The following is a 23,462-nucleotide window of genomic DNA, read 5'->3' as shown; positions in this document are numbered from 1 at the left end:
CTCCTGCCCTGCCCGGCCCCCGGCCCCAGGGCCCTCCCTGAGAGGGGCCGGGGATTTCCTGGCGGTCTGGGGTGGGAGGTGTCGGTGTGGTTCGGTGCCGTTCACCCCCTCGACAAGGCGGGAATGGGTTGTGAAAGGTAGCGGAGTGCTGAGGGTGCTCCTCGTGTTCTTGGGGCACAAGGAAGAAATGTGTCCTGTTCTGGAGTCCCCCGTGTAAGGGGTCACAGAGGTTCTGGGATGTGTCCGGAGGAGACACTCAATGTTCAGAGGGCTGAGCACCTCCCTGTGCAGCCAGGACAGAGAAATTGGGGTTCAGCCTGGAGGAGAGGAGGCTCTCAGGTGAGCTCAGAGCAACCTTCCAGTATCCGAAGGGGCTACAAGAAAGCTGGGGGAGGGCTTTGGACATGGTGGGGTAGGGAGAGGACAAGGGGAAACGGTTTAAAATTTGGGATATTTTGGTTAGACATTAGAAAGAAATTCTTTCCCGTGAGGATGGTGAGAAACTGGCACAGGTTGCCCAGGGTTGTGGCTGCCCCATCCCTGGAAATGTTCAAGGCCAGGTTGGATGGGACTTGGAGCATCCTGGTCTGGTGGGAGGTGTCCCTGCCCATGGATGGATGATCTTTAAGGTCCCTTCCAACCCAAACCATTCTGTGATCCTATGATATCCTGTGATTCTATGATATAAACAGCTGTCCTGAACATTGTGGCACCCTCTTGACACACCTGGGTCCTGTCCCCCCTTATCACCAGGGAACAGTAGTGACAATCATCTCCTGACAGCCTAAATATGTCTGTATTTGGGTGATGGCCCAAAGGGGGTTGATACCAGAATTTACCAAAACTCCAAAATCTATAAAAGTTCTGTGCACCTGGTGGAAAGGACCAGAATGTTACATCTTCTGGGCTGGGATAAAATGGGAAAATCCTGATAAAAGTCAGTTATCTGGACCCTAAAAATCACTCCACACTCAAAGAGGGAAATTTGAACTACAGACTGGCCTCTTCCATCCACCTCTCTGCCTGCCTCTGTGTTCAAACATACTCATTTGCCTTCCTCAGTGTGGGTATCTATGTATTTCACTGGATCCAGATGTTCTGTCTGTGTATGCTTTGTGTTCCTACATATGTACATACATATATTTTGATTTCAGATACCTTGTAGTAAATTAGTGTGAACCTTCTTGTAATTCTCAAATCTGTAATAAGTTGCTGTTTTAACATATTCTACTGAATCACCTTATTAAATTGGTTAATTAAGAGCAGCTAATATTCAACCTTTTGATCTATCTCACACCATTAATAAATGTTGAACTGCAGCTAAATCATAACTGTGTCAAACACTTCATCTGTGGCACTGGCTTGAGTCTGGGCTGTCCCTCAAGGGAACAGCTCTGGTTTAGTGCCCTCTCTTTTGGTCCTGATCCATCCTTAATGGATCCATGGGGCAGTCCTGGACCTGTGGTGTGGGTCAAGGGAGACACTTCTGCCAGAAATGTCTGAACAGTGCTGTTGCTGAAGCTGTTTTCCTCTATACCCCACCCCCCCCCCCAAAAAAAAAAAAATTGCCCCATGGTGGGTGCATTCCTGTCCAGCCTCTAATACAAAAAAGGGATTATTAACATGGCCCAGACAGGGGGGGAGGGGTATTCAAAATCACTTGATTTTTTCTGCTTTTGGTAGAACTTGCTTTTGTGCTCCATGCCAGTTCTTTTCTCAGTCCAGTCCTGAGCCTATCTACCCAAGTAAGTGTACAAAAACATTTAAGATAATTATAATATTACTCTTTAACAGAGGCCCAAATGGATCCCTCATGGTAATAAATCCAGAGCCCTGTCCTGTCTACTGAGGGGGCTGCTTTAGGGATTGAGGAGTTCAAACCTGGGCTCTCCATCAGGTGACAGTGCTCCACAACAGCACAGATATGGCTTTCTCCAAATTTCCAAACTCTTCCAGCAAGTACAACATTCTGCATAGAGCCAGAAGGCTGAAAATGGTCAGGGAACTGCTCTGGACTGGGGTTTGGTGCCGAGTTCTCACAGTTCTCAGCTCTGAAAACTGAACAGTTTCCAGCTTTGAGGCTGGTACCAAAAATAACCTGGGAGCTGCAAGGTCTCCAGGGCCATTTTCTAGAGGAATTTGCTGTTTTTCCAAAGTACTGAAGAAGACACAGTAAAAGAATGTCCTCTGAAGCCTCAATCTGTGAATCTCTGTGGAAATGAGGAGAAAATATTTCAGTAGCAAAACTTTTAATTACACAATGATTGGTAGTTTTAATGCTTTAAAACATGAAAAATTAGCATGAGGAAGTTCACTAGAGAGTTCTGACTGCACACTTGCCACATAAACCATCTGCTCTGGCTTGTGAAGAGGTAGAAATGAAGCTGTGACAGCTGTAGGCACCAGTGGAAAGCAAGAGGCACTGGAAAATCAGCCACACCCCCTCCTAACAGAAAGGCCATGGCATTTTGGTTAATTAATATGAATTAGACATCCCCTTTCAGCCAAAGGACTTTCCAGAGTTGAGAGTGATAAAACTGTCCATGGGAGCCAGCCCCTCAGCACTGGAAGGCAGCAAAAAGCAAACTGCTCACAGCACCAGCCCTAAGCACCAAAGTAAAACCAAAGGATGCAATCACCACAATCCATGCTAAGACAAAGCCTCCAGATATCCACATCCAGCTCCTCATCCTGGGAACACTGACAAGGCAGGGCCCTAATTAACTTTGCTGTGCCCAGACTTCTATTGTTGGCTTCATTCAACAACTCTCCTGGCATCTTCAGCTTCTCCAGCCTGCACCCCACAGCCTCCATCACAGATCCTTCTTGTGAGAGAAGTAAAAATCTATCCCTCTGTCCCTGTGCTGCCTTGGTGTGTGTGCAGGTCCCCTCTTGCCCCTGGGATGGGGACTTCTGCCCTGCTGCAAAGGAAAAAAAGAACAGTGAGATATTTACCTGTGCTGAAAAAAAAATCTGCTGACAAAGCAGCCTTGACATGCAGCATTATTAATCAGAAAAATGTGCATGTGGCACCTGTGCCCCCAATTCTGCAGAAGGATGGGGAGCCTAGGGTTAGGCTTGGACTTGGGAAACCAGGATTTCCAGTAAGATGTGGGACTGTATTTTCAAAGATATTTTGATACTCAGTCTGGGGGGCTGAGGGGAGAAGTTCTTCTCCAGGCCTCAATAACACTGGGCCAACAATCTCTCACAAACACAATGCAAGTCAAGGCTACAGAGCCTCAGGTAAGCTGGAAAGTTGATCAAAAAAGCAACTCCTGCCTGACAGAGGAGCTTTTTGGGTTCAAGTTTCATCACTGGCTCAAACCTTTCAGAGACTCATCCCTCTGATCTCAGATGCACTCTTAAACAGAGGGGTAATAATCAAGGCCCTTCAACAGCATGGCTGGAACCAGAAGACTTTGCTTCTACAAAACTTCCCACTCATGGCAGAGGAATCTGTTCTGAGAAATGTGATTCTGCACCTTGGGATTGAGACCCAAAATGCAGAGAAGCTTCATTCTTTATCAGTGGATACAAGTCTTGACAAGATCCACATCTCAATCTGTCCCCATTCTAAAAGGCAGGTGCACCCAAAAAGCCAAGTGCAAGGGCCAGTCCCTGTATTTATTTACTGGTCTTGCTGGCTCCAGTTTGGATGCACTCATCAAGTGTGGTAGGAGTTCCATCTCATCAAGAGTGTGGAAATGGAACATCAACTTTGGCTCCCTTCTGTCTGTCTGCATTGTGTGAGGATGAGGCCAGTGGAGTCTCTCAGAGCCACCCCATCCCTCCACTCATGTCTGACCAGAAGGAGAAAACCTCAGTAAGAAGAGGTACCTATAAAATAGTAAACAAAACATCCATGGGTTCATTCTTCAGCCCTAAAGCCAACTGGCCTGGCACAGTTTATGTCTGCATGTGTAGACTGGCTTTGTCAAGACTGTATTTTGTGACAGTGTACTCCCAAATGGTGCTTGGGCAAGGTTCTGGAAGGTGCTTTTTGGTCCTGGCAAAAATATCACTGGGAATTGCACTAACAATGTAGCAGTCTGGATGCCAGGAGATCAAGACCTGGGCTTGTGCCTCAGAACAAGCTTAGGACAGGCACAGCCAAATGGATTCAAACTAGAGGAGGGGAGATTTAGATTGGATGTTAGGAAGAAATTGTTCACCATGAGGGTGGTGAGACACTGGCACAGGTTGCACAGAGAGGTGATGGAAGCCCCATCCATCCCTGAAAGTTTTTAAGGCCAGGCTGGATGGGGCTCTGAGCAACCTGAGCTGGTGGGAGGTGTCCCTGCCCATGGCAGGGGGGTTGGAACTGGATGAGCTTTAAGGTCCCTTCCAACCCTGAAAATTCTATGATTAAATAACCCAGGCTGCACAGTCCCTGTGTAAAGCTGGATCACTCTCTGCTGTCAGGTAACATGACTTTGCATTAAAGCATTTTTTCCCCTTATCCCAGAGAAAGATCAGAACTCAGAGCCACTCTAGAGTGCAAAGGAAATACCCAGAGCCCTCCCACCCCATCTGAACCTTGCCAGTTACTCACAGGCTTCTGGTTGATGTGTCTGCTCCACTCTGGAGCTGTCACAACAGGCTGTGGGTAGGTCTCACCCAGAGTTACTCCTGCCTGGGAGAGAGCAGCAGTGTTCAGTGCCCAAGGGGTGTGGATATCTGCTCCCTTTATGCTCTGTAGTTCTGGGACCCACAGCCTCACGTAATCCCCCTGCAAAGAGAACCAACAGGAAAGGGATCTGTTCAGGAACAACCACCAAGTGCTTCTCAGAAAGGGTCTTTCTTCACATGAAAGAAAGAAGCCTGATTTCCAGGTGAAGAAAAGGCCTCAGCCCCTCTTGTTAAACCCTCTGCTGAGAATCAGTGCCTAAGCAGAGACATGGATACTGGAGCTGCCCTCCTAGGCTCACTCTGCAGGCAGTGGGGTGGAGACAGAGGGAGTTTCCTTTGGTGCAGTTCACCTCTCCTGTTTGGGACATCAGAAGATGGAGTCACTCCCAAGAAGACCTTTTTCTCTTCCCAGTGACTGTGTAGGAAACTAGAGTGACTGTCTCAGCTGCACACCCACCTCTGTGTTTGACAAGATGAACCCCCCTGCCCTTGAATCTCCCATTAACTCCACTGCTGTCTCTCCTCCTAGGACTGGTTTTTAACTCCTTGCAGAGCTTTGCCAGCTACAGTGCTGAAAGGCAACACCTCCAGCTTGCCACAGAGCTAAGAACAGGGTGTGAAGAGGTAATCTGGTATGTGAACACTGACTAATCAGCTGGAAAGGGCAATTTAACTCCCAAGGTGCCACGTGAGGAGCTCAAGGCCCTCTTGCCACTTCTGAGCTCCCCAGGAAGCTGCTCTGTGCTCAAGGAAAAGGCTGTGGGAGATATTGCTGGGGTGTGGTTGTGACCCTGAAGAAATGGTGATGAAACACTGACCACACAGACCAAGGAGCAGGGCAGGGAGGGCACACAGGGCACCAGCAGCCTGTAAACATCAGGGCTTCCTGTACAGCAATGAGGAACCTGCTTGATTTTTAGCCTGGAGAGCACAGAACTGCTTTTGCAGCAGTGTCCACACAGCAGATTCATCTCCTCTGTGCCCTGAAACTATCACCTGTGCTTTGCTGCACCATTCATTGTTAGACAGCCAAACCAGACTTACTTTGCCATCATAATCCAGGCCCTGTTTAACCATGTTAAACTTCCTGTGCTCCCGTGGGTCGTTGCCAACACCAGCACTGTACAGCCAGTTCCCATAATTGCTGCAAACATCATAATCCACCTTGGGAACAGAGAGGGAGAAAACAGAGAGTGAGAAGAGGTGTGCTGCCCCTTGTTGAATCTTCTCCCCATCCACTTCTTACCTCGAGGGGAAAATTCCCTGCATGGGAATCCCTCTGGACACACTGGGATAGTCAGAGGTCTGCCATGTAGGTACAGCCAGCTGGCTCAGAAGAGGACCCTGCTGCATGGTGATATTCTACAGCTGGGATCAGCTTCCCAGGCTACTTCATAATCCTCAGGTCAGGGAGGCAGGTAAAGACCAACCAAAGTATCCCTTTTTTTCAAATTCCTCTTTTTTTTTTTTTTTTTTTTTTTTTTTTTTTTTTAAAAAAAAAAGAAATCTTTTTCTTTCTGCCATCATCTGGCTGACTTCATGACAACCAACCCAAGCTTTTGAGTGTTTATATTCCACCCAACAGTCATCCACTACACTTCAATTCTGAGAGTGACATTTTTCCTGACCTGTGACTCAGAAACCACAGACCAACAACCTTATCTCTGGAGATCCTGTTGGGCAGATGGGAGAAAAGCCCAACTCAGGCTGTATGGAGTGACCACAAAGAGCACCCAAATATGAAATGGGTGCAAACACTGCAGTTGTTTCCCTGCTAGACTTAACTTTCATCAGGCAAGAAGCCTCAACTCACAGGGACTTGGCAGGAGTTGCTTTACTACAGGAAACACGAGAGCTCTTGTGATCTACTCAGTGGGCTCCACACCATCCAGTTGCTCCACATCTAAACAAATAAAACACTCTCAAGGATGTTTATGAAAAATGTCTCCTGAAACAGGCACAAATAAGAGCAGAGCATGGTTCAGAGTGCTCTTCAGCTGGGCAGGGTGGGTTAAATCAAGTCTCAGGAGCTTTCCAGCTGTAGGACAACCCAAACCTAGTCCAGGAGGGGTGTGGCAGTGAGAGCAAATAGGGTGTGGGATCTCTGGGTGTCCTTAGCAGTGCTTGGATTGCAAAACCACAGCACTGGCAGCTGCAGCAGACTTTGCAAAAACACCTCCTTGAGCAGGTTCAGTGCTGCTCTCCCTTCACTGCAGCTGCAGCAACCACTGTGCTGTTCCCCAAATCTCAGCCCCTCCAAGTGGGGAGCTCAACGTGCCCCAGTGCAGAAGGCAGAGAGGAAGGGGCTCTACAAGACCCTTTCCTCTTTCTCTGCAAAGCCTGGGAGAGCTGGGGTCAAGGTGACAGACAGACAGACAGACAGCTATGCTCCCTGGGCACCAGCTTTCCCTTCCCAGCAGCATTTCCTCCAGAGGGTGAGATAAGGAGGGGAAGAAAGATGCCATCTGAGGCCTGATTGTGCTAGTAATGTGCAGGAAAGCATGTGTGGGAGGTGAGGGCAAATCCAAGGGGGCCTGGAGGAGGCAAGCTCATTTCCCCCCCAGCCTTGCCCCTTCCTGGCATTCTCTTCTTTTTGTTTCTCCCTTTTCCTTGGGGCCTGACCCTGGCGAATGAAATCATAGCTGAGATATTCTCAGTTCAGGACACCAGAGGTCTCTGGCCTTTCCCTTGGCTTCTGAGAGTTGCAGAGAGCTTGCCTGAAGCCTCCTCAACCATCTGGTGCACACACAACCACTCTGTAGGGCTTTGATGGAATTTTCAGAGGTGGAAAATCCATCACTTTCACTTTTTGGAGGCAAGGGATAGCCCTGCTATCCTATAGACACCTCTCCCCCATCAAACTGATGTCTTTAGAATGTTACTCTGGGGATGCCACCCAGTTAAAGAACCAGAGCTGTTGAGCTCTGTGTGACACAAGCTGAAAGGAAGGGACAGAAGAGCAGAAGGGGCAGCCTGTGCCATCACAGCCTACGAGTGGTGCTCAGCATCTGGGGCTGAGATGAAAGGGTTAGTGCAGAGTGCTCAATCCTGCTTCCAGCAAGGCTGGCAACAACCATGTGAATCAAGGGAAGCAACCCAGGGAGTGTCTTTCCAGTGTGAGACCTTCCAGCTCTTCTTGGGGAACAGGACCTGGAATGTCCCATGGTCCTCTGAGTCTGACTGCAAAGTGAATCCAGGTCCTGTCTGAGGAAGATCTTCCAAAGCTTCCATCAGATTGTGACCCTGAGTACAAGGCTTGCCCATGCATGAAGCAAGCTGCACTCTCTGTGTAATTAAGTCACCTTTGTAACTGCTCTGAAAGCCATGACAGATGCCATCAAAACCCAGCTGCTACAACACATCCAAAAGAGTCCTAGTGGCTCACTCTCTGCAAGGCAGGAACATGCAGATATCCCTGTGCAGCTGTGTGTGCTGTACAGTTCTGCTGGAGGGCCCCTGTGTGCCACACACAAAGCATTCAGGCTCCACTGAAATGCAGCCCCTGCTTGGAAATTCACAGCTACAAAGCTTAGGGCACACAGGGTATCAGCTACCTTGTTCTACCCACTGAAACAGCAAAGGGAATGAACCCAAGGTAAGATTTTTCATCCCATATCCCACCCAGGGTATAAAGGATAAGGCCACCACTTTTCCAGAACTAGTTTTCTGGTGCTGGGTGCCTGTGGCTCTTGCTCTTATCTGGACAAGCATCACTCCTAGCATGGAGCTACCAACACCACTTTGCTGAAAGATCCTGCAGAAATGCTGCATGGTGTTACTGTGTGAGCCATCACTGCTCAAAGCAGTGGTGTGAGGCAAAGGGAAGAGCATTCAGATCTTCTGAAGATCTCTACAGCCAAAGCCATGTCAGAGCCCAACTCCAAGGAGGATAAAAAAAATTACATTGATAAAAAAACCTCCCCTTTAATTGTATTTCATAGTGAAAAGACTGGGCTTTTCTGTACCCCTAGCCGTCCTAGTGAGTAGAAAGTTTCCTGGTTACCAGTGGAAAAGATGTTTACTGTGAGGCTGATACTAATATTTGTTTTTTTTCATCCTGCACCACTCAGTCTGGGTAAGAACAAATGCCAGTTCACCTCCTCAGCCTCAGTTTTCATTGCTCAGCATGGTGCTACCAACGATCTCTCCATCAGCATCACCAGAGATAATGACAACCAAGCAAAGCTGCTCAGAGATGAGTTCCCTGTCCACAGCCACCAGTGCAAAGATTCTGTGCCAACAACAGCTTCAGTAATCAGAATGTATTTTTTTTTTTAATGTTCTGTTTCTGGGCTCTGCTCCTCCCCAGCCTTTGAGGTGAGCAAATCAGAGCTCACCTGATTAATTTATTCTTGAAAGTTAATTTATTCTTGAAAGTTTTCTCAAGTGTGACAAATCTGGATAAAACCCTACACACTGGATCAAAACCATTGCAAACTCCCTAGCTGTATCTCTAGGGCAACTGGGCTGGTGAAGGGACTCAAGCACAGATCCTATGAGGAGAGGCTGAGGGAGCTGGGGGTGTTCAGCCTGGAGAAAAGGAGGCTCAGGGGAGACCTCATCACTCTCTACAACTCCCTGAAAGGAGGTTGGAGCCAGGGGGGGTTGGGCTCTTTTCCCAGGCAACTCTCAGCAAGACAAGAGGGCACAAGAGGTCTCAAGTTGTGCCAGGGGAGGTTTAGGTTGGATATTAGAAAGAATTTCTTTACTGAGAGGGTGATCAGACATTGGAATGGGCTGCCCAGGGAAGGGGTGGATTCTCCATCCCTGGAGATATTTCAAAAGAGCCTGGATGTGGCACTCAGTGCCATGGGCTGGGAACTGCAGTGGGAGTGGATCAAGGGTTGGACTTGATGATCTCTGAGGTCCCTTCCAACCCAGCCAATTCTATGATTCTGTGATTGATGGCAGCTTCACTGTGGCATAATTCCCATTTTCATACCTGAGCTTTGGGAAGTACACACCATGCAAGCAGCACAGACATGCACTTAGTTCAGCCTGAAAATTACTGATCATCTTCTGTACCTTTCCCCCTCTCTGTCACTCCAGACAGGGAGCACAAAAAAGACACACAAAGGGTTCAGTCTCACCAGCAGGTACTCGAACCATTCTGCCCCCATCCTCCAGTCCAGACCCAGATCCTTGGTCAGGAAGCTGGCAACATTCTGCCGCCCTCTGTTGGACATGAAGCCACTCGCAGAGAGCTCTCTCATGTTGGCATCAACAAAAGGAACCCCCGTGTTCCCCTCTGCAAAGACAAAAGCCAGAGTTGGGATGTGGTGATATTTTTGGAGACTGATAAAGCAACCTGTGGTGCTGCAGTCAGAGCCATCCAAGCAAGGAAAGCAGTGCAGAGTGGCAGGGAGAGGTTTCAGTGAGGTGTGAAGCTACAGAGATCCACTGGGAATTAAATGGGAAATTATACTGGGAATTAACATGAAGAGACTTGGGGACAATAAAAAACACAGAAAAAAATCTCAACAACTGATCAGATGGATTGCAGGGAAACAGACATATACTAATGGGCCAAGAACAGAAAAATTCTTGAGAGGTGATTAATAGCAGAGAGGGATGCATTGGGCAAGACCCCAAAGGTCAGCACCTGAAAAGTAAAGAGCCTTGTCTATTGTTAAGGAAAAGATGTTTTCTACTTGTGTGAAAATGGACACAGGTGGTGTTAATGTGAAGAAAGGCAGAGGTGAGTGTTTCATCAATTCTGCTACTTGAATCTGTTAGTCCCTCCAAGTCTGAATTTGAGATCTGCTTGCTACTGATGTCACAACAAAGTTATAAAATCTAAAGAAAAGCAAAGGTATTAAAAGGCTGGGGCATAATGGAACATGTGATCAATATTTTAAGTCTGTTTTAACTTTCTAACCAAAACCAGCTGGAAGAACAATTTAGACTTGGTAAGAAGGGCTGGTCAGCCTGTGTGGCACTACACAGAAGGGACCACCAGGTTGTAAGTACTTCCACCAGGACAGGGAAATCTAACTGCAGTGCATCTCACAAAGCATCTATCACTCAGAGTCTGGACATCCATGATACTCCTTGGGCCTGCTCCTGTGTGGTGCTCTTGGGAGGGAACCACAGAATCATCATGGTTGGAAAGGACCTTCAAGATCATCACTCCAACTATCAGTCCTACATTACCTTAACCACTAAATCATCTCCCAAAGCACCACAAGGGTTTTTTGAGTCCTTTTTTGCCTCCAGCAATGGCAGCTCCCTGGGTAACCTCTTCCAATGCTTCACCACTCTTTCAGTGATGAATTTTTTCCTAATACCCTCCCCTGGTGCAACTTGAACCCATCACCTCTTGTCCTATCACTTGTCACTGAGGAGAAGAGGCCAACACCCACACCACTACAGCCTCCTTTCAGGGAGTTGTAGAGGGCAGTAAGGTCTCCCCTCAACCTCCTCTTCTCCAGGCTGAACAGCCCCAGCTCCTTCCAGCCAAGTATCCCCCACTCACACTGAACCCAGGGACTGGATTCTTGTTTGGGGGCAGCAGTCTAAATGTCAGGGCCCCTACCTAAACCCGAGTGACTGTCAGGGCACACATTAGCAGGCAGACACATGGAAACCAAAAGCACACTTAGCCAAACCTATGGTTTTACTGACCTTTCCAACAGTCAAAGAGCTGAAGGTCCTTCTTCCAGGGAATGTCTTTATTTTGAAGCCCTATTGAGGAAAAAAAATTAATTACTAATGAAGACAAATGCTGGGAAGGCAGTTATTAATGAAATAATAACAGCCCGAGGCACATTGGTTGACACCAGAGGTTAGGAGGAAGCTACATCTCAGGGGTATTCCAAACAAGCCATGTTGGTAAATCTTCTGCAAAGGTTTGGAAATTATCCATTCCTTCCTCCAAATCCAGGTGTTGCAAAAGGGGTATCTTGTGCATAGGGAGGATGCTCAAGCCCCAGTGGATTTTGATTATTTGTTTTATTGGTGTTTGCTCTTTTTTAATTAAAAAGTACTCAGACCTCACAAGTGTCAGGAGATGTGCTCTGGTCAAAGACACTGTTTTCTTAAAAAACCTATCACTTTTACTCCAGGACAATGTTTATCTCAAATCTATTTCTGTAGCAGATATTAAACTGAGAATTACCTGGCAGAAGCCCCAGTAGGGCAGGAACAGATGAGTGGGGTGACTTTGCAAGGGTCTGTGACAGTGGAATGGAGACAGCAGGGATAACTCAGCTCTGTCTCCAGATTTCTAAGTTGAGGCCCATGTGGCTTCTTCAGATTCCAACTGCTAGGCTGGTGCCTGCTCTGTCCCAGATTCCCTGGTGAACTGGGGCAAGCCTGAAAAGCCTGGATTCTCTCCAAAGGTGGAGTGTCTCAGGAAACAGCATCTTAACTCTTATTGTGCTGCTGCTTCCCACTGACACGTGTTAATGACACTTCCTCTGTCTAATCAGATGTGGGACAAAAGTCTCACAGTGTCCAGCACTGTGGGGCTGAGGCACTTCTGTGCTGACATTCAGTCCCCAGCAACACCCCTGGGTGCTGACACAAGTGCTATGAGAAGAACATTTGTGCTACATAATGCCAACAGCCTCTTCTCTGGCTTTCCCTGGTGTAATATTCTCCTTTTCCTCTCCAAATACAGGGATCCATACACACCTCTTAATGAGAAAATCCTATTGCCATACTTCAGGGCCACAAATCGGAAGTAATCCCTCCACAGCAGTTCAAACAGGACCCTAAAACACAAAGCCAGCTCTGTATTGCACTGTGGGTCAGATAAAAGCACTCAGTTGCTTCCCTAGCACCCACCATTAACACCATGAGGTTTATTCACAAGGAGCAATCCCATGTACCTTCCCATCACACCACTTCTTGCCCCAAGTCTACTTATCCACCTGCACTTTGCTTACAGTGAAAGGAAACTTTGTATGAATCACTTGGGAAGCTTTCCCTAACTCCAGAATTTCAGGAAACCTGTTCCTCAGCTGTCCCTGCTGGGATCTAATCCTCCAAAGAGCAGGGTGAGGACCTGATTCAGCTTCACACTCCCATGTGAGCAAGCATGTCAGCACATTCCTAAGAGCTCTGCATCAATTGAAGCAATAACCTTTTTAAGGAGCTTAAAAGCACCTTTCAAAACTGAGTTTGCAGTGGTCCAGCTCATGAGATCAGGTGCTCAGCCTGCTGAAAATAGATATTTTTTTATAAAAACTCTTCTATAAAAAGCACATCTTATAAAAAGATGGTACCTCAGCCTCTGAGACCTGCTTCAGATCTCTGGCCTATTGGAAAGATTTTGCTCAGCTGATGTTTGGGCTTACAAGATCTTTCTGGAAAATCTGATTACACAAACCAGGCCACTGTCCAAATGCTAAGAACTAATGTCATGGTGCTGAGGCTCAGTCAGTCCCTCATGTGCAGCCATCACAAACTGGACTTCACTGTACAGTGGACTGGGAGCTCAACATCTTCTTGTTTATAATTATTTGTCACTTTAAAATGCTCTTATCCTCATGGCTCTCCAGCTGCAGGCAGGCTAGCTGACTGTTAGACAGAAACACATGAGTATGTTCATTTCTTGGAATCTTTCCTCTCTTAATTGTCTTTGAAGAAAGAAAAAAGCATACACTTGAACTAGCAAAAGGTCAGCATTTTATCTGACATTTAAATTTTAATGAAATGGAGTATTTGGGCCAGATTTGTTGGCAATGTTCTGGCTGTTCTTCACAGCCAGAACCACTGCACTGATTGACATGCTGCAAATGTAACAAACCAATAAAACCCAAAGTCCTAGAATTTTCCCCAACTTTGTGGTTTGGGTTTTTTCCCATCCTGGTCCAGTGTTAGGCCAGGCTCTACCATGAGCCTGCATCAGAGCCTCTACCAGGCTCCAGTTCACAGATCTGGGCAGATCAGACTGCATGAGCAAGGCCAAGATCAGCCCAGGGATAAACTCAGTGACCTCAGCTGTCCCCCAGATACCTTCAGGACAGCCTGCAGGCAGGTGAGGAAGAGGTGACCAGGCAGGATGCATTATTTCCCAGTCCCCTGCTCCCCTTTGCTGGGATGGTCATGGCCAGGGCACTGGGCAATCACAGGGCCATTTGCTGGACTTCTGACACCACGTGTCACAAACCCTGTTCAGATCCTTGGCATGAGAAATCCCTTGGATTTCATTCTTCCTTCTCATCTAGCCCATAATAGCAGTACAGAGAGGTATGATGGTGATTTACAGAAATCAGTTTTAAAAATCAGGTGCCTCTATTTCCCATCAGTAATAATTCCAGCTGGTATTAATAATCTTTACTTACAAAGTGCCTCAAGCCTCTGGATGTCAAAGGCAGACTAATAAACCCAGACTGAACTGCACTGCAGCCCAGAGGAACCAAAGGGCAGGAAAAAAACCCCACATTCATTAAGAAAGCTAACAAATAACTCTCTCCTGTGCGTGAGATACCAGTTTCCTTTTCAGAGAAAACAATCCATGCTGATAGTGCAAGGTCATACCAGTATGTGCTCTCATTTGCTGTTCTCTCTTTTTCATATTTCTGGATCTGCTCATAGATGTATCGAGGTGAAATGCAGCCCAGTGCCAGCCTGAAAGCAAAAGAATGAGGTCCTGAGTGTGCTGCTGGACTGGCAGCTTGATGTCTGTGTGGAGGGGCAGTTTTCTGTTTAGAGTTGCTGTCTGAAAAACTTCTGGTTTGCAGTTATGCCACTGGCTTGCCAAACAGCTTTAGTCAAGTTGGATGAATTTTTTGCAACTCTGCAATCTGAGAATTAAAATTCTCCCCCTCCCAACATCTGACTGCTACAGGAGTTTTCAAGCTGCTGAGATAAATCACTTTGCACAAGTGTGACAAATTTTGCCTCAATAATCAGCTGGTGACTTAGCACACCACTGACAAATCCAGAAATGGATCTCAGATGTCAACCTCTACACCAGCTGTCCCAGCTGTTCAACAGCCCCCTTGTCACTACAAACCTATTTATCATATGCCATGGGCTCCTTTTCCTGCAGTACCCTGGCATCTCAGGGGGTAAGTGACTTGCTGGGTAGGAAAATCAGGGACTCAAACCCAGCTCTGGCTTTTTAACCCACTGGCCTCCTTCCATTTGTTCCAAATCAGCACTGTGCAAGACAGGAAAGAGCCTGCAGACTCCAGCCCCGTGGCAAAGGGTGATAAGGAACAACTTCTACCTTGATTTTCCTAGAAATGTATTTTACTGCAATTTCCCACTAGGGCTCCTGGAAATGATGTTCTGATGAATTTTGGAAAACAGGAAGAAAGGGCCTGAAGATTTTTTTTTTTTCCTTAATTGTGAACAGCTTCAACACTTAGATATGCCCAGTATGAGATGTGACTGACTGGCTGCAATCTGAACCAGTCTGATTTTGATTATCTGACCGAGGAACACTTAAAGGGAAGCAGATCAGAGCTGTCTGGTCTGGGCAAATGGTCAGCTTGGAAAAACGAGTGGAGGCAGCAGCAGCTTCTGCAGCACCACTCGTTTTGGGATCCCAAAGTGCCACCAGGTGGAGCCATGCACTGCAACCAGTAAAGCACAAAGCCAGTTGAAGAGAAACCCTGACCTGTAATAGCCTCAAAAAATCGTTTCACATTGTTAATTCTGTCGGGAAAACACTCCAGATGCTCTCAGCATTAGGCTGAACTGGGTTTTGCTGCTGCAGTTTCAGTATTAACTCTGCCCCTTCCAGCACTGGAGACTAATTAGATCTGAATTAGAAGCCATCATGTTTACCCAAACAAGATGCTTTTGGAACAGGAATTATCAGAAGTGTCTCTTCACCCCACAGACAAACTGACAGGCAGTGAAGTGAGGTGATTTGCCTCACAGTGCTCAGGAAACCAGGACTGGATCCAGTTCTGCTGCAGCCCAAGCAATTGGCTTCTCCCCTGGCTGTTCTCAACCACCTCTGACACACAGAACAGCACCAAGCTGAAGACAAGTGGTGTGTGGCCCCTGTGCTCTGCCCACACTGCTGCTCCCAGCACACCGGGCTGGTGGCACAGTCCTGCTACACTTCAACAATTCCCAAGTGCAGGAATGAATGTTCCCAGGGAACTGCTGTCTGGAAGTGCAATAAACAGCAGCTCTGAGGCTGCTGTGCCCCAACAAAAAAGGCAAAAGGAATCACACCTATACCCTACCCAAACCCAGTGAGCACTCAGAAGACAGGGAGGATCAGTTTGGGATGGGGGCAGAGATGGAGCTTCCAGCCTCACAAGAGAAATCTTTACCATGGTGCAAATTTGGTTGAGTAATCCATTCCCACCAGCCCATTCCGAGTCTCCTTGTAAGATGCAACCAGGTTCTGTGAAAGCAAGAGGAAAAAAGGGTTTCAATACTTCACTTGCAGCCTGCTAAGTATGTTTTATTTCCTACTGGAGCCAGGACAACCTGGCAGGGCTAGGCTCCCCCTCATGGCTGCCTGCAAGGATTACAGAGCTGCCTAATTACTGCCTCCAGTGCACAGAAATTAATCAAGCCAGCAGTTTTCATGATAGCTCTGGGATGTGTGTCACAGCTCATGCTCCCTGTTACAGCCTGCAGCACATTTCTTCCTACAAGGACTGTGACCCTGGCCATGCTGCTGCCCACCTGACTCTGGGTCAATACCCCCCTTAGAAGCACCAGGACTGGTTCTGGTTCCCTCACCCACGTGGCTGCACAGAACCACAGGATCTGACAGCCCTGAGCACTCAGATGCAGGAATCCTGCTCACAGTTCTTTCTGGGCTGCCCACATTTCCAGCAGGGTGCAGACTTCCCATTTTCTGAGCACTCCTCTGACAAGGCAGAGGATGTAAGGAAGCCCCATCACCCTCTGATTCCCTTCACAGCCAGGTTACAACTGCTCAAGGGCTGTTCTAGCTCACCTGGGGTTGACATTTGCACAACAAAAACCAAGGAACAGGTTTTCCAGCAGTGATGGTTCTACTGCCCAACAAGAACAGAAGCTTTGCAAGCTTGTACCAGTTTGGGTTGAGATAGAGTTAATTTGTAGCTTGCATGGGGCTGTGGTTTTGGATTTGGGCTGAAATCAGAGGGATGTTTTTGTAACTGCTGAGCAGTGCTCACACAGCCTCAAGGACTTTTCTGCTCCTCACCCCACCAGTGAGCAGGGTGAAGGTGCTCAAGAAGCTGGGAGGGAACACAGCTGGGACAGATGACCCTGACTGACCACAGGGATATTCCATACCCTGTGACATCAAGCTCAGCAAGATAAAGCTGGAGGAAGCAAGAGGAAGAGCAAGAGAATGCAGGAACTTCTGTAGCACTGGGAAATAATTCCCTGGGGGCTGTCCCAGTAAGAGCCCTGGGCACAGCAGACTTCTTAACCCATCTCAGATGGGGAGATGCTGCTACTCCCTTTATCCAAAAAAGCTGTGTGGGATGAAATGCTGCTGGAAATCAGCAAGTGTTTGTCTAAATTCAAACAGGCTTGCAAATGAAACCAGAAAAAGGTTCAAAAATGGTCAGGCTGAAAAGGCAAAATGCAGACAGCAGCAGCTTCACTCCACCAAAGCTAGGGAGCAAGAAGTAACTGTAATTATTGACTGCAAGTTCTTAAACCAGACTACTAGGAACCTTCTACTATTTTTAACTGTGGGCAGCAGCTTTAGTCAGTTGCTCCTCATCCCAGTTCCACTTGCAGCCCTTCAGGCCACTTCTCACTCCTCCAAAATGGAGAAACTACATTGCTAATGATGTGGGACAGGATGGTAGAAAGGGCAAACCAAGGTAAAGGAGCCAAAAATTGTTCCAGGTCCCAAAAGTTTATGGAAAAAAAAAGACTTCAGAGGGATGGCCATTAAACAAGGTTCCTAAGTTATTTGGCTCGCATTCCTAGTTCTTGGATGACTTCTTTTTTATTTATTTTGTCTGTCTGAAAAACCGAAATAATGCTAAGTCCTTCCTTTGTAAAGTGCTATCCAGGAGCCAAGGAAATATTATTAGGAAGTGAAGTTGCAGCCTCACCCACTTGCCCAGCCCTGTACAAGGGGGAGGATGCAGACAAGGAAATGTAAGAGTTACCGTGTCCCAAAAATAATACTGCAGCCTCATTAAAGCCTGGGTCTCTCCTCCACTGCAGGGGAAGGCTGTTCGTGGATCAGTCACAGGATCTGCCATATAAAACACCATCACCTTGTTTTACAACCTTACAAACTTTTAAACACCATTACCTTTGGAAAGCATCTCAAAGGCAGGGAGCTTAAAACCTAGAGATGTTTAGCAGGAGGGATGTCTGCTTTGGGCAAATAAAAGACTTTCTGCCTTTGAAACATGGGCCACAGCAGACATATTAAAAACTGATGGTTAAGGGGATGTTTTCTACCCAGCTCCACACAGGGATTTCACTTTTACTTGCTGTATGAGGGAACACAGGCTTAGTCACAGTTTGAAGGGCCTCCATGTAAGATTCTCAGTAAGAGATGTCTCTAAATGGGATTTTATGGCTAAATTAGGTCTTCTTACCCTTCTGCCCCAAATCCTCCATTGTAGGGATACACCCTTCTTCCAGCCCTGGAGGCAGAGGCTTCAGCTGATCTGCCATCTCCAGGGTTGGCCGGACCTTCACCTGAGATTCCACCACTTTTCTGAACTGGGTGTAGACATCTGGCAACCTGCAGGGATGACAGGACAGTCAGAGCTCCAGAGTTTGCTGCCCTGTCCCTTCCACACTGACCAAATTCTTCCCAAAGATGGAGGATGAGCTTTCCCAGCTGCTCCCTCCTGAGGGCAAAGCACACATTAGTGATGCATGTTTGTACATTGCCTGGCACAACAAAGGGAGGTGGCCCTGGGGCTAGAAGCAATCACAAGTTCCTTCCTTCACCCAATTTCTTTCTGCTTCTGATGCAAATGGTGCCTTTTCAATTTAAAGTGTGTCTTGATGGGGGGTAATCTACGGTCAGATTCACCTCACCCAGCTTCTGACTCAGTGTAAAAATCTGCAACCTCCTGCTGCCTTTTTCAGGCATTTTTATGGCCTGACTCTTCTGCTCTATTTGATACATCTTGTATGGGAGTCTATCGATCACTCAGCTCCATCAACTGCTCCTCAAGTGCCTATAGAGGGAGCCAGGAAGAGTTCACAAGCAGCTGCATTTATCCAGATGGAGTAATGGAGCACCCCAGTCCAACAAGGACACAGCACTGCAGACTGAGTAAACAGGCAAAAAGAAATCAGTTCCTCAATAAATGGTCCAACAAACCCATGCATTTGCCCCTGTACTCAGCGCTGGTGAGGCCACACCTCGAGTCCTGTGTCCAGTTCTGGGCCCCTCAGTTTAGGAAGGAGATTGAGGTCCTGGAGCAGGTCCAAAGGAGGCAACTGGGCTGGTGAAGGGACTCAAGCACAGATCCTATGAGGAGAGGCTGAGGGAGCTGGGGGTGTTCAGCCTGGAGAAGAGGAGGCTCAGGGGAGACCTCATCACTCTCTCCAACTCCCTGAAAGGAGGTTGGAGCCAGGGGGGGGTTGGGCTCTTTTCCCAGGCAACTCTCAGCAAGACAAGAGGGCACAAGAGGTCTCAAGTTGTGCCAGGGGAGGGTTAGGTTGGACATTAGAAAGAATTTCTTTACTGAGAGGGTGATCAAGCATTGGAATGGGCTGCCCAGGGAAGTGGTGGATTCTCCATCCCTGGAGATATTTAAAAAGAGCCTGGATGTGGCACTCAGTGCCATGGGCTGGGAACTGCAGTGGGAGTGGATCAAGGGTTGGACTTGATGATCTCTGAGGTCCCTTCCAACCCAGCCAATTCTATGATTCTATGATATCAGTGCATAAAACCCACTGGTACAAATGTGCCCCTTCCTATGATGTGTATGAGCATAACAGAGATGTTCCATAAATGCAGATGGATTTATAAGTCCCTTCCCTATGGGACCAGATGAGTAAGACTCCTCCTGGTGTAAGAAAGAAATGAGACAGTGGATGAGGGACACCACAGAGCAGCCCACCTGACAATAGGCCTGAAGGGAAGGTCATCCCGATGATAAAGGGTGGCTGCCCAGAATGTCTGAGTCTTCACCCCGTGCTGCTTGCACACCTGGGACACTCCCTTCTCCACATCCAGCTCCTCCTGCGTGGCCTAGGGAGGACAAAAGGCAGTGAGACCCTGGCTGCATGGCCTCAGCCACAGCAGGCACACAGACCCTGGGCTTGCCCTTCCCCCTCATCTCCACATCTGGCTTCAACCCTTCAAAGAGAGGCACACAGATAGTCTCTGAGTGCTTCCCTCTGCCAAACCTAACAAGTGTTTTCACTCTCCATCAGCAGTGCCAATGCCACAATAAGGAACTCCTTGATGCAGGATATTCCTGATCTTTTAAGTCTGAATGGACTGGAAAGGTGACCAGACAAGCGTATGTAAAAGAAATATCCATTGAGTGTTACTGAGTATCAGGAGAGCATTCCTGTTTCAAAAAGTCCTTGAGCCACAGACTCATGGAGGCTGGGAAAGTATTCAAGGGAAAAACATCTTTACAGAACTGTCCTGCTCCTGTGGTCTTCTCTGGGCATCTGTTACTGGTCACTGTCTGGAAAAAGGCCTAGATGAGGCCTTTTGGCTGATCCTCTGTGGTTGTCTGTAGTGCTGCATGGAACAAAGTGCTATGGGATGTGTAGGCTGTCAAATTACAAAATTCTTAGGCCTGAGAAAAGGAATACCTGGAGTTATTTGTGCATTATTAGACAGTGTTGGGGGGCAGGGTGGTGTCTGTGTGTGTGTGAATTCAGCAGGCTCTGGATGAAACCACTCAGTCAGCTCAGTGAAAACAGGGTCAGGCCCATGCCAGCCCTGTTGGCACTCTGAGCTGGATTCATCTCCTGTTCTCCAACACACTGATGGGCAACTGCCTGAACACAGGTGCTGTCAACCCACCCTGGGCCTTTCTTGACACCAGAGACAATATGTCCCTTGGCAGCTGGCTGCCAGTGCAAAGAAAGCACCAGGACAAAGCAGCTTGATGCAGAAGGAAGGAGAAATGGACTCAGCTGGCCTAAAATGCCAGTTATTGGAAATTCCTCAAGACACCACAGGTCTTGAAGTGATCAGCCACCCATAGCTGCTGTCATGCAGCAAGGACTCCCCCACTGAAACCTACACCATCCCAGGAGCCAGCCAGTTTCCCCAAGATTAACAATACCACAGACAAGAAAGGCTCTGAACACACAGGATCTGCATCACCATACTGCTGTAGAAGAAACCTCCACAAACTAATTTAATCTTTGAACAACATCACTCAAATATTTCCCTTACCTCTTCATGGAAAGCCACTGCACTGACAGAGCCCAACTGAGTAATCAGATCATGGACCACATCTTCTGGTTTCCCCTTCCTCACAACCAAGGTACTGCAAACACAAAAGAATGGTCTGAATTAGGTTTGGTATTATTGTTATTTATGTGTACAAAAAGTCCTGGCTTAGGCACCCCTATAGTAGTTTTTTACTGAGCACAGACAGCAAGTAGAGGCAGACAGACAGGATTTGACTAGCTTACATTTTTTAGGACCCACTGAACAGAGCCTGTAAGCCTCTGGGGCTGAGCTTGTGTCAAACACATTCCTACCACCCCAGAAGCTTTAGAAAATATGACTGGGCAGAAAGCCAGGCTGTTACCTAAAAGTAAATCTGTCAGATCTGTTCCCCCTCACACATGGAGTCTGAGAGTCAAAAACTGATTCCTCTTTCAGACCCCTTTCCACTTTCATGTGGGAACGGTCAGAGGAATATTTTCCTCTGAATGCTCTGTGTTCATGAGTGCACAAAACTTCCCTCCCACCTTGCAACCTCACCTCACTTCCCAGCTGTGTACCCAGGACACCAGACCAAAAGAGAAGCTGTGGTGAGGAAGTTGGTCAGAAGTGAGTGCAGAGATCTCTTGTACTGAAGAAGAATTTTTTGAAGGGGCAATGCAGTGTTTTTGCAAGAATAATTTAAAGCATAACTGAAAACTTTCTCCAAAGATGGGGTCTGGGCCTGAAGAAGGCAAGAGCAAGGGGTGCTGCTGAAAGAACTGTTCCCCTTACACCCCACAGAAAAGCAGAGACCAAGCTGCCCATAGGGAATACCACAGACTGGGTGTGGAGATCTGTATCTACCATTACATTAAGAGGGTACTTCGTGGCTGTGGAAACGGAGCTTAGGTCTTTGCATGGCTCTTCACAACCACACATCTCTCACTTCTGACAACCAATCTCTTACCAGCCACTGGGAAGAGCACAGCAGCATCCAAGCAGCTCTGAATCTGGTCAATGCAGGGTGTGGGTGCAGAGATACCCACTGATCCCTTCTTTCAGTCTCCTATAACATTCACCCCTCTGCAGAGCCCACAGCAAACCCAAAGCCATTCCTCTTGCATCTACTACCACTGTTAAACTGCTCTGGGAGAAGACAGGCTGGCTGACACATCTCCTGCTAAGCAAAGTCAGGTGTTCCCTGGTAATGGGATTCTCCAGCATATAGACCTGCAGGCCCTGGTCTACTCCAGTTATGGTTTCTAAAGACATAATAAAGGAGGAATCCCTGAAGGTCCTCTTTCCACAGTTTAGCCTACCAAAGAGATTGGGTGTAGCAGGACAGCATGAGCAAATTTTACTCTCCAGTCCCACAACCCAGGATCCATGTTGGTCTCTTTCAAGCCAACTCCTACGAAAAACTTGCTAGGGACAAGGAAGGACACATGCCACAGGGTTAGTGTCATCTTGGAAGACTGCTGCTCATGTCTCCAGCTGTCAGGATTCTGGGCAAAGACCTCAAGGCTGATGCCCATCAGTGGTATCTGAGTCCAAAAAAGCAAAACCCTGGATATCACACAGACTGTGGGGCTTTTTGCTCCCTTGGGGTCATCCAAAGAGGGGCTATGGATGGGACCTTGTATCCAACAGAAGGGGCTGTGAAATCAGCCACCTTCAGAGCCCAGAGAATCTGACACGGCTCACAGCACAACCATGTACAGAAAAAGGGAAAGACAACCACCTTCCTTTCCTCTTGAGCGTTTCCCTCAGATCCTTCACACTTTCCAGCAAAAACCTGAGTCGATGGGGCCCTGTTTTGGGGAAGCCGTAGCAGTGGGTGCCCAGGTAGTGCCGCGGGTCGAAGCAGTAGAGGGGAACCACAAAATCCGCGTTGCTCTGAGCCCAGTGGAGCACCTGGAAACACAAAGAGGGCCATGGCAGCTCCGGGGGCAGCACGCAGCACACATCCCTCCACAGCCTGCCCAAAAGCCGCGGGTTTGTTGCTAAAGAAACATCCGCGGAAGGGGAACCGGCCGGGCCCTACCTGGTTATCGTGGGCACGCAGGTCACAGCGCAGCAGGCAGATGGCCGTCATCCTGCCTCACCCGGCCCGGTTCTGATTTCCCTCACCCAGGCCCGGCTCTGATTTCCCTCAGCCTGGTCCGGGTTCTGCTTTGCCTCAGCCCGACCCGGCTCTGATTTGCCTCAGCCCGAACTGCTCAGTGCGGTCCCCTCAAACCGACCCGGCTGTGCTTTGCCTCAGCCCGGTCCCCTCAGCCCGGTCCCCTCAGCCCGGTCCGGGTTCTGCTTTACCTCAGCCCGACCCGGCTCTAATTTTACTCAGCCCGAACCGCTCAGCCCGGTCCCCTCAGCCCAGCCCAGCGCGGCCCGGCTCTGTCCTTTCTCAGCCCGGTCCGGTTCTGTCCTGTCTTAGCCCGGCCCGGTTCTGTCCTGTCTCAGCCCGGTTCCCTCAGCCCAGCCCGGCCCATTCCTCCCTCAGCCCGGCCCTGCCCCCTCCGCCATTTCCCGCCCGCCGGCCCCGCTCCCCCTTATCCCGCCCCGCCAGGGAGGAGCCGTCCCGCCT

General features: G+C 48.3%; 1 protein-coding gene across 2 annotated transcripts; it reads right to left on the bottom strand.

Moving 5' to 3' along the window:
- Positions 1-2,232: 2,232 nt before the first annotated feature.
- Positions 2,233-23,060, bottom strand: LOC139792008 (cryptochrome DASH-like). Of its 2 annotated transcripts, none has more exons than XM_071734629.1 (14): positions 22,923-23,060; positions 22,620-22,792; positions 20,900-20,993; positions 19,599-19,729; positions 18,114-18,262; positions 17,673-17,761; positions 15,876-15,949; positions 14,119-14,208; positions 12,268-12,347; positions 11,257-11,316; positions 9,723-9,880; positions 5,677-5,796; positions 4,556-4,732; positions 2,233-2,921 (listed from the first exon to the last, which is right to left on the bottom strand). In XM_071734629.1, the coding sequence occupies exons 1-14, from the start codon at positions 22,971-22,973 to the stop codon at positions 2,814-2,816; spliced, it is 1,554 nt and encodes a 517-aa protein (XP_071590730.1). In that variant the 5' UTR covers positions 22,974-23,060; the 3' UTR covers positions 2,233-2,813. The 2 variants fall into 2 exon arrangements, with proteins under 2 accessions (XP_071590730.1, XP_071590731.1); XM_071734630.1 differs by having other exon boundaries at positions 2,753-2,918.
- Between the last annotated feature and the right edge of the window lie 402 nt (positions 23,061-23,462).

The sequence above is a fragment of the Heliangelus exortis genome, chromosome 2 (assembly GCF_036169615.1).
Source record: "Heliangelus exortis chromosome 2, bHelExo1.hap1, whole genome shotgun sequence".
NCBI classification, from domain to species: Eukaryota; Metazoa; Chordata; class Aves; order Apodiformes; family Trochilidae; genus Heliangelus; species Heliangelus exortis.
The sequence above is the reverse complement of the archived record's forward strand: the minus strand, read 5'-3'. Positions and strand labels throughout refer to the sequence as shown.

Excerpts from the sequence above, each read along its gene's own strand:
- LOC139792008 (XM_071734629.1), bottom strand. The coding sequence starts at position 22,973 with ATGACGGCCATCTGCCTGCTGCGCTGTGACCTGCGTGCCCACGATAAC. Across the intron at positions 22,793-22,922 it reads TGCGTGCCCACGATAACCAG|GTGCTCCACTGGGCTCAGAG; the intron begins GTAGGGCCCGGC and ends TTGTGTTTCCAG. Across the intron at positions 14,209-15,875 it reads TCAACCAAATTTGCACCATG|GCTGGCACTGGGCTGCATTT; the intron begins GTAAAGATTTCT and ends TTTTGCTTTCAG.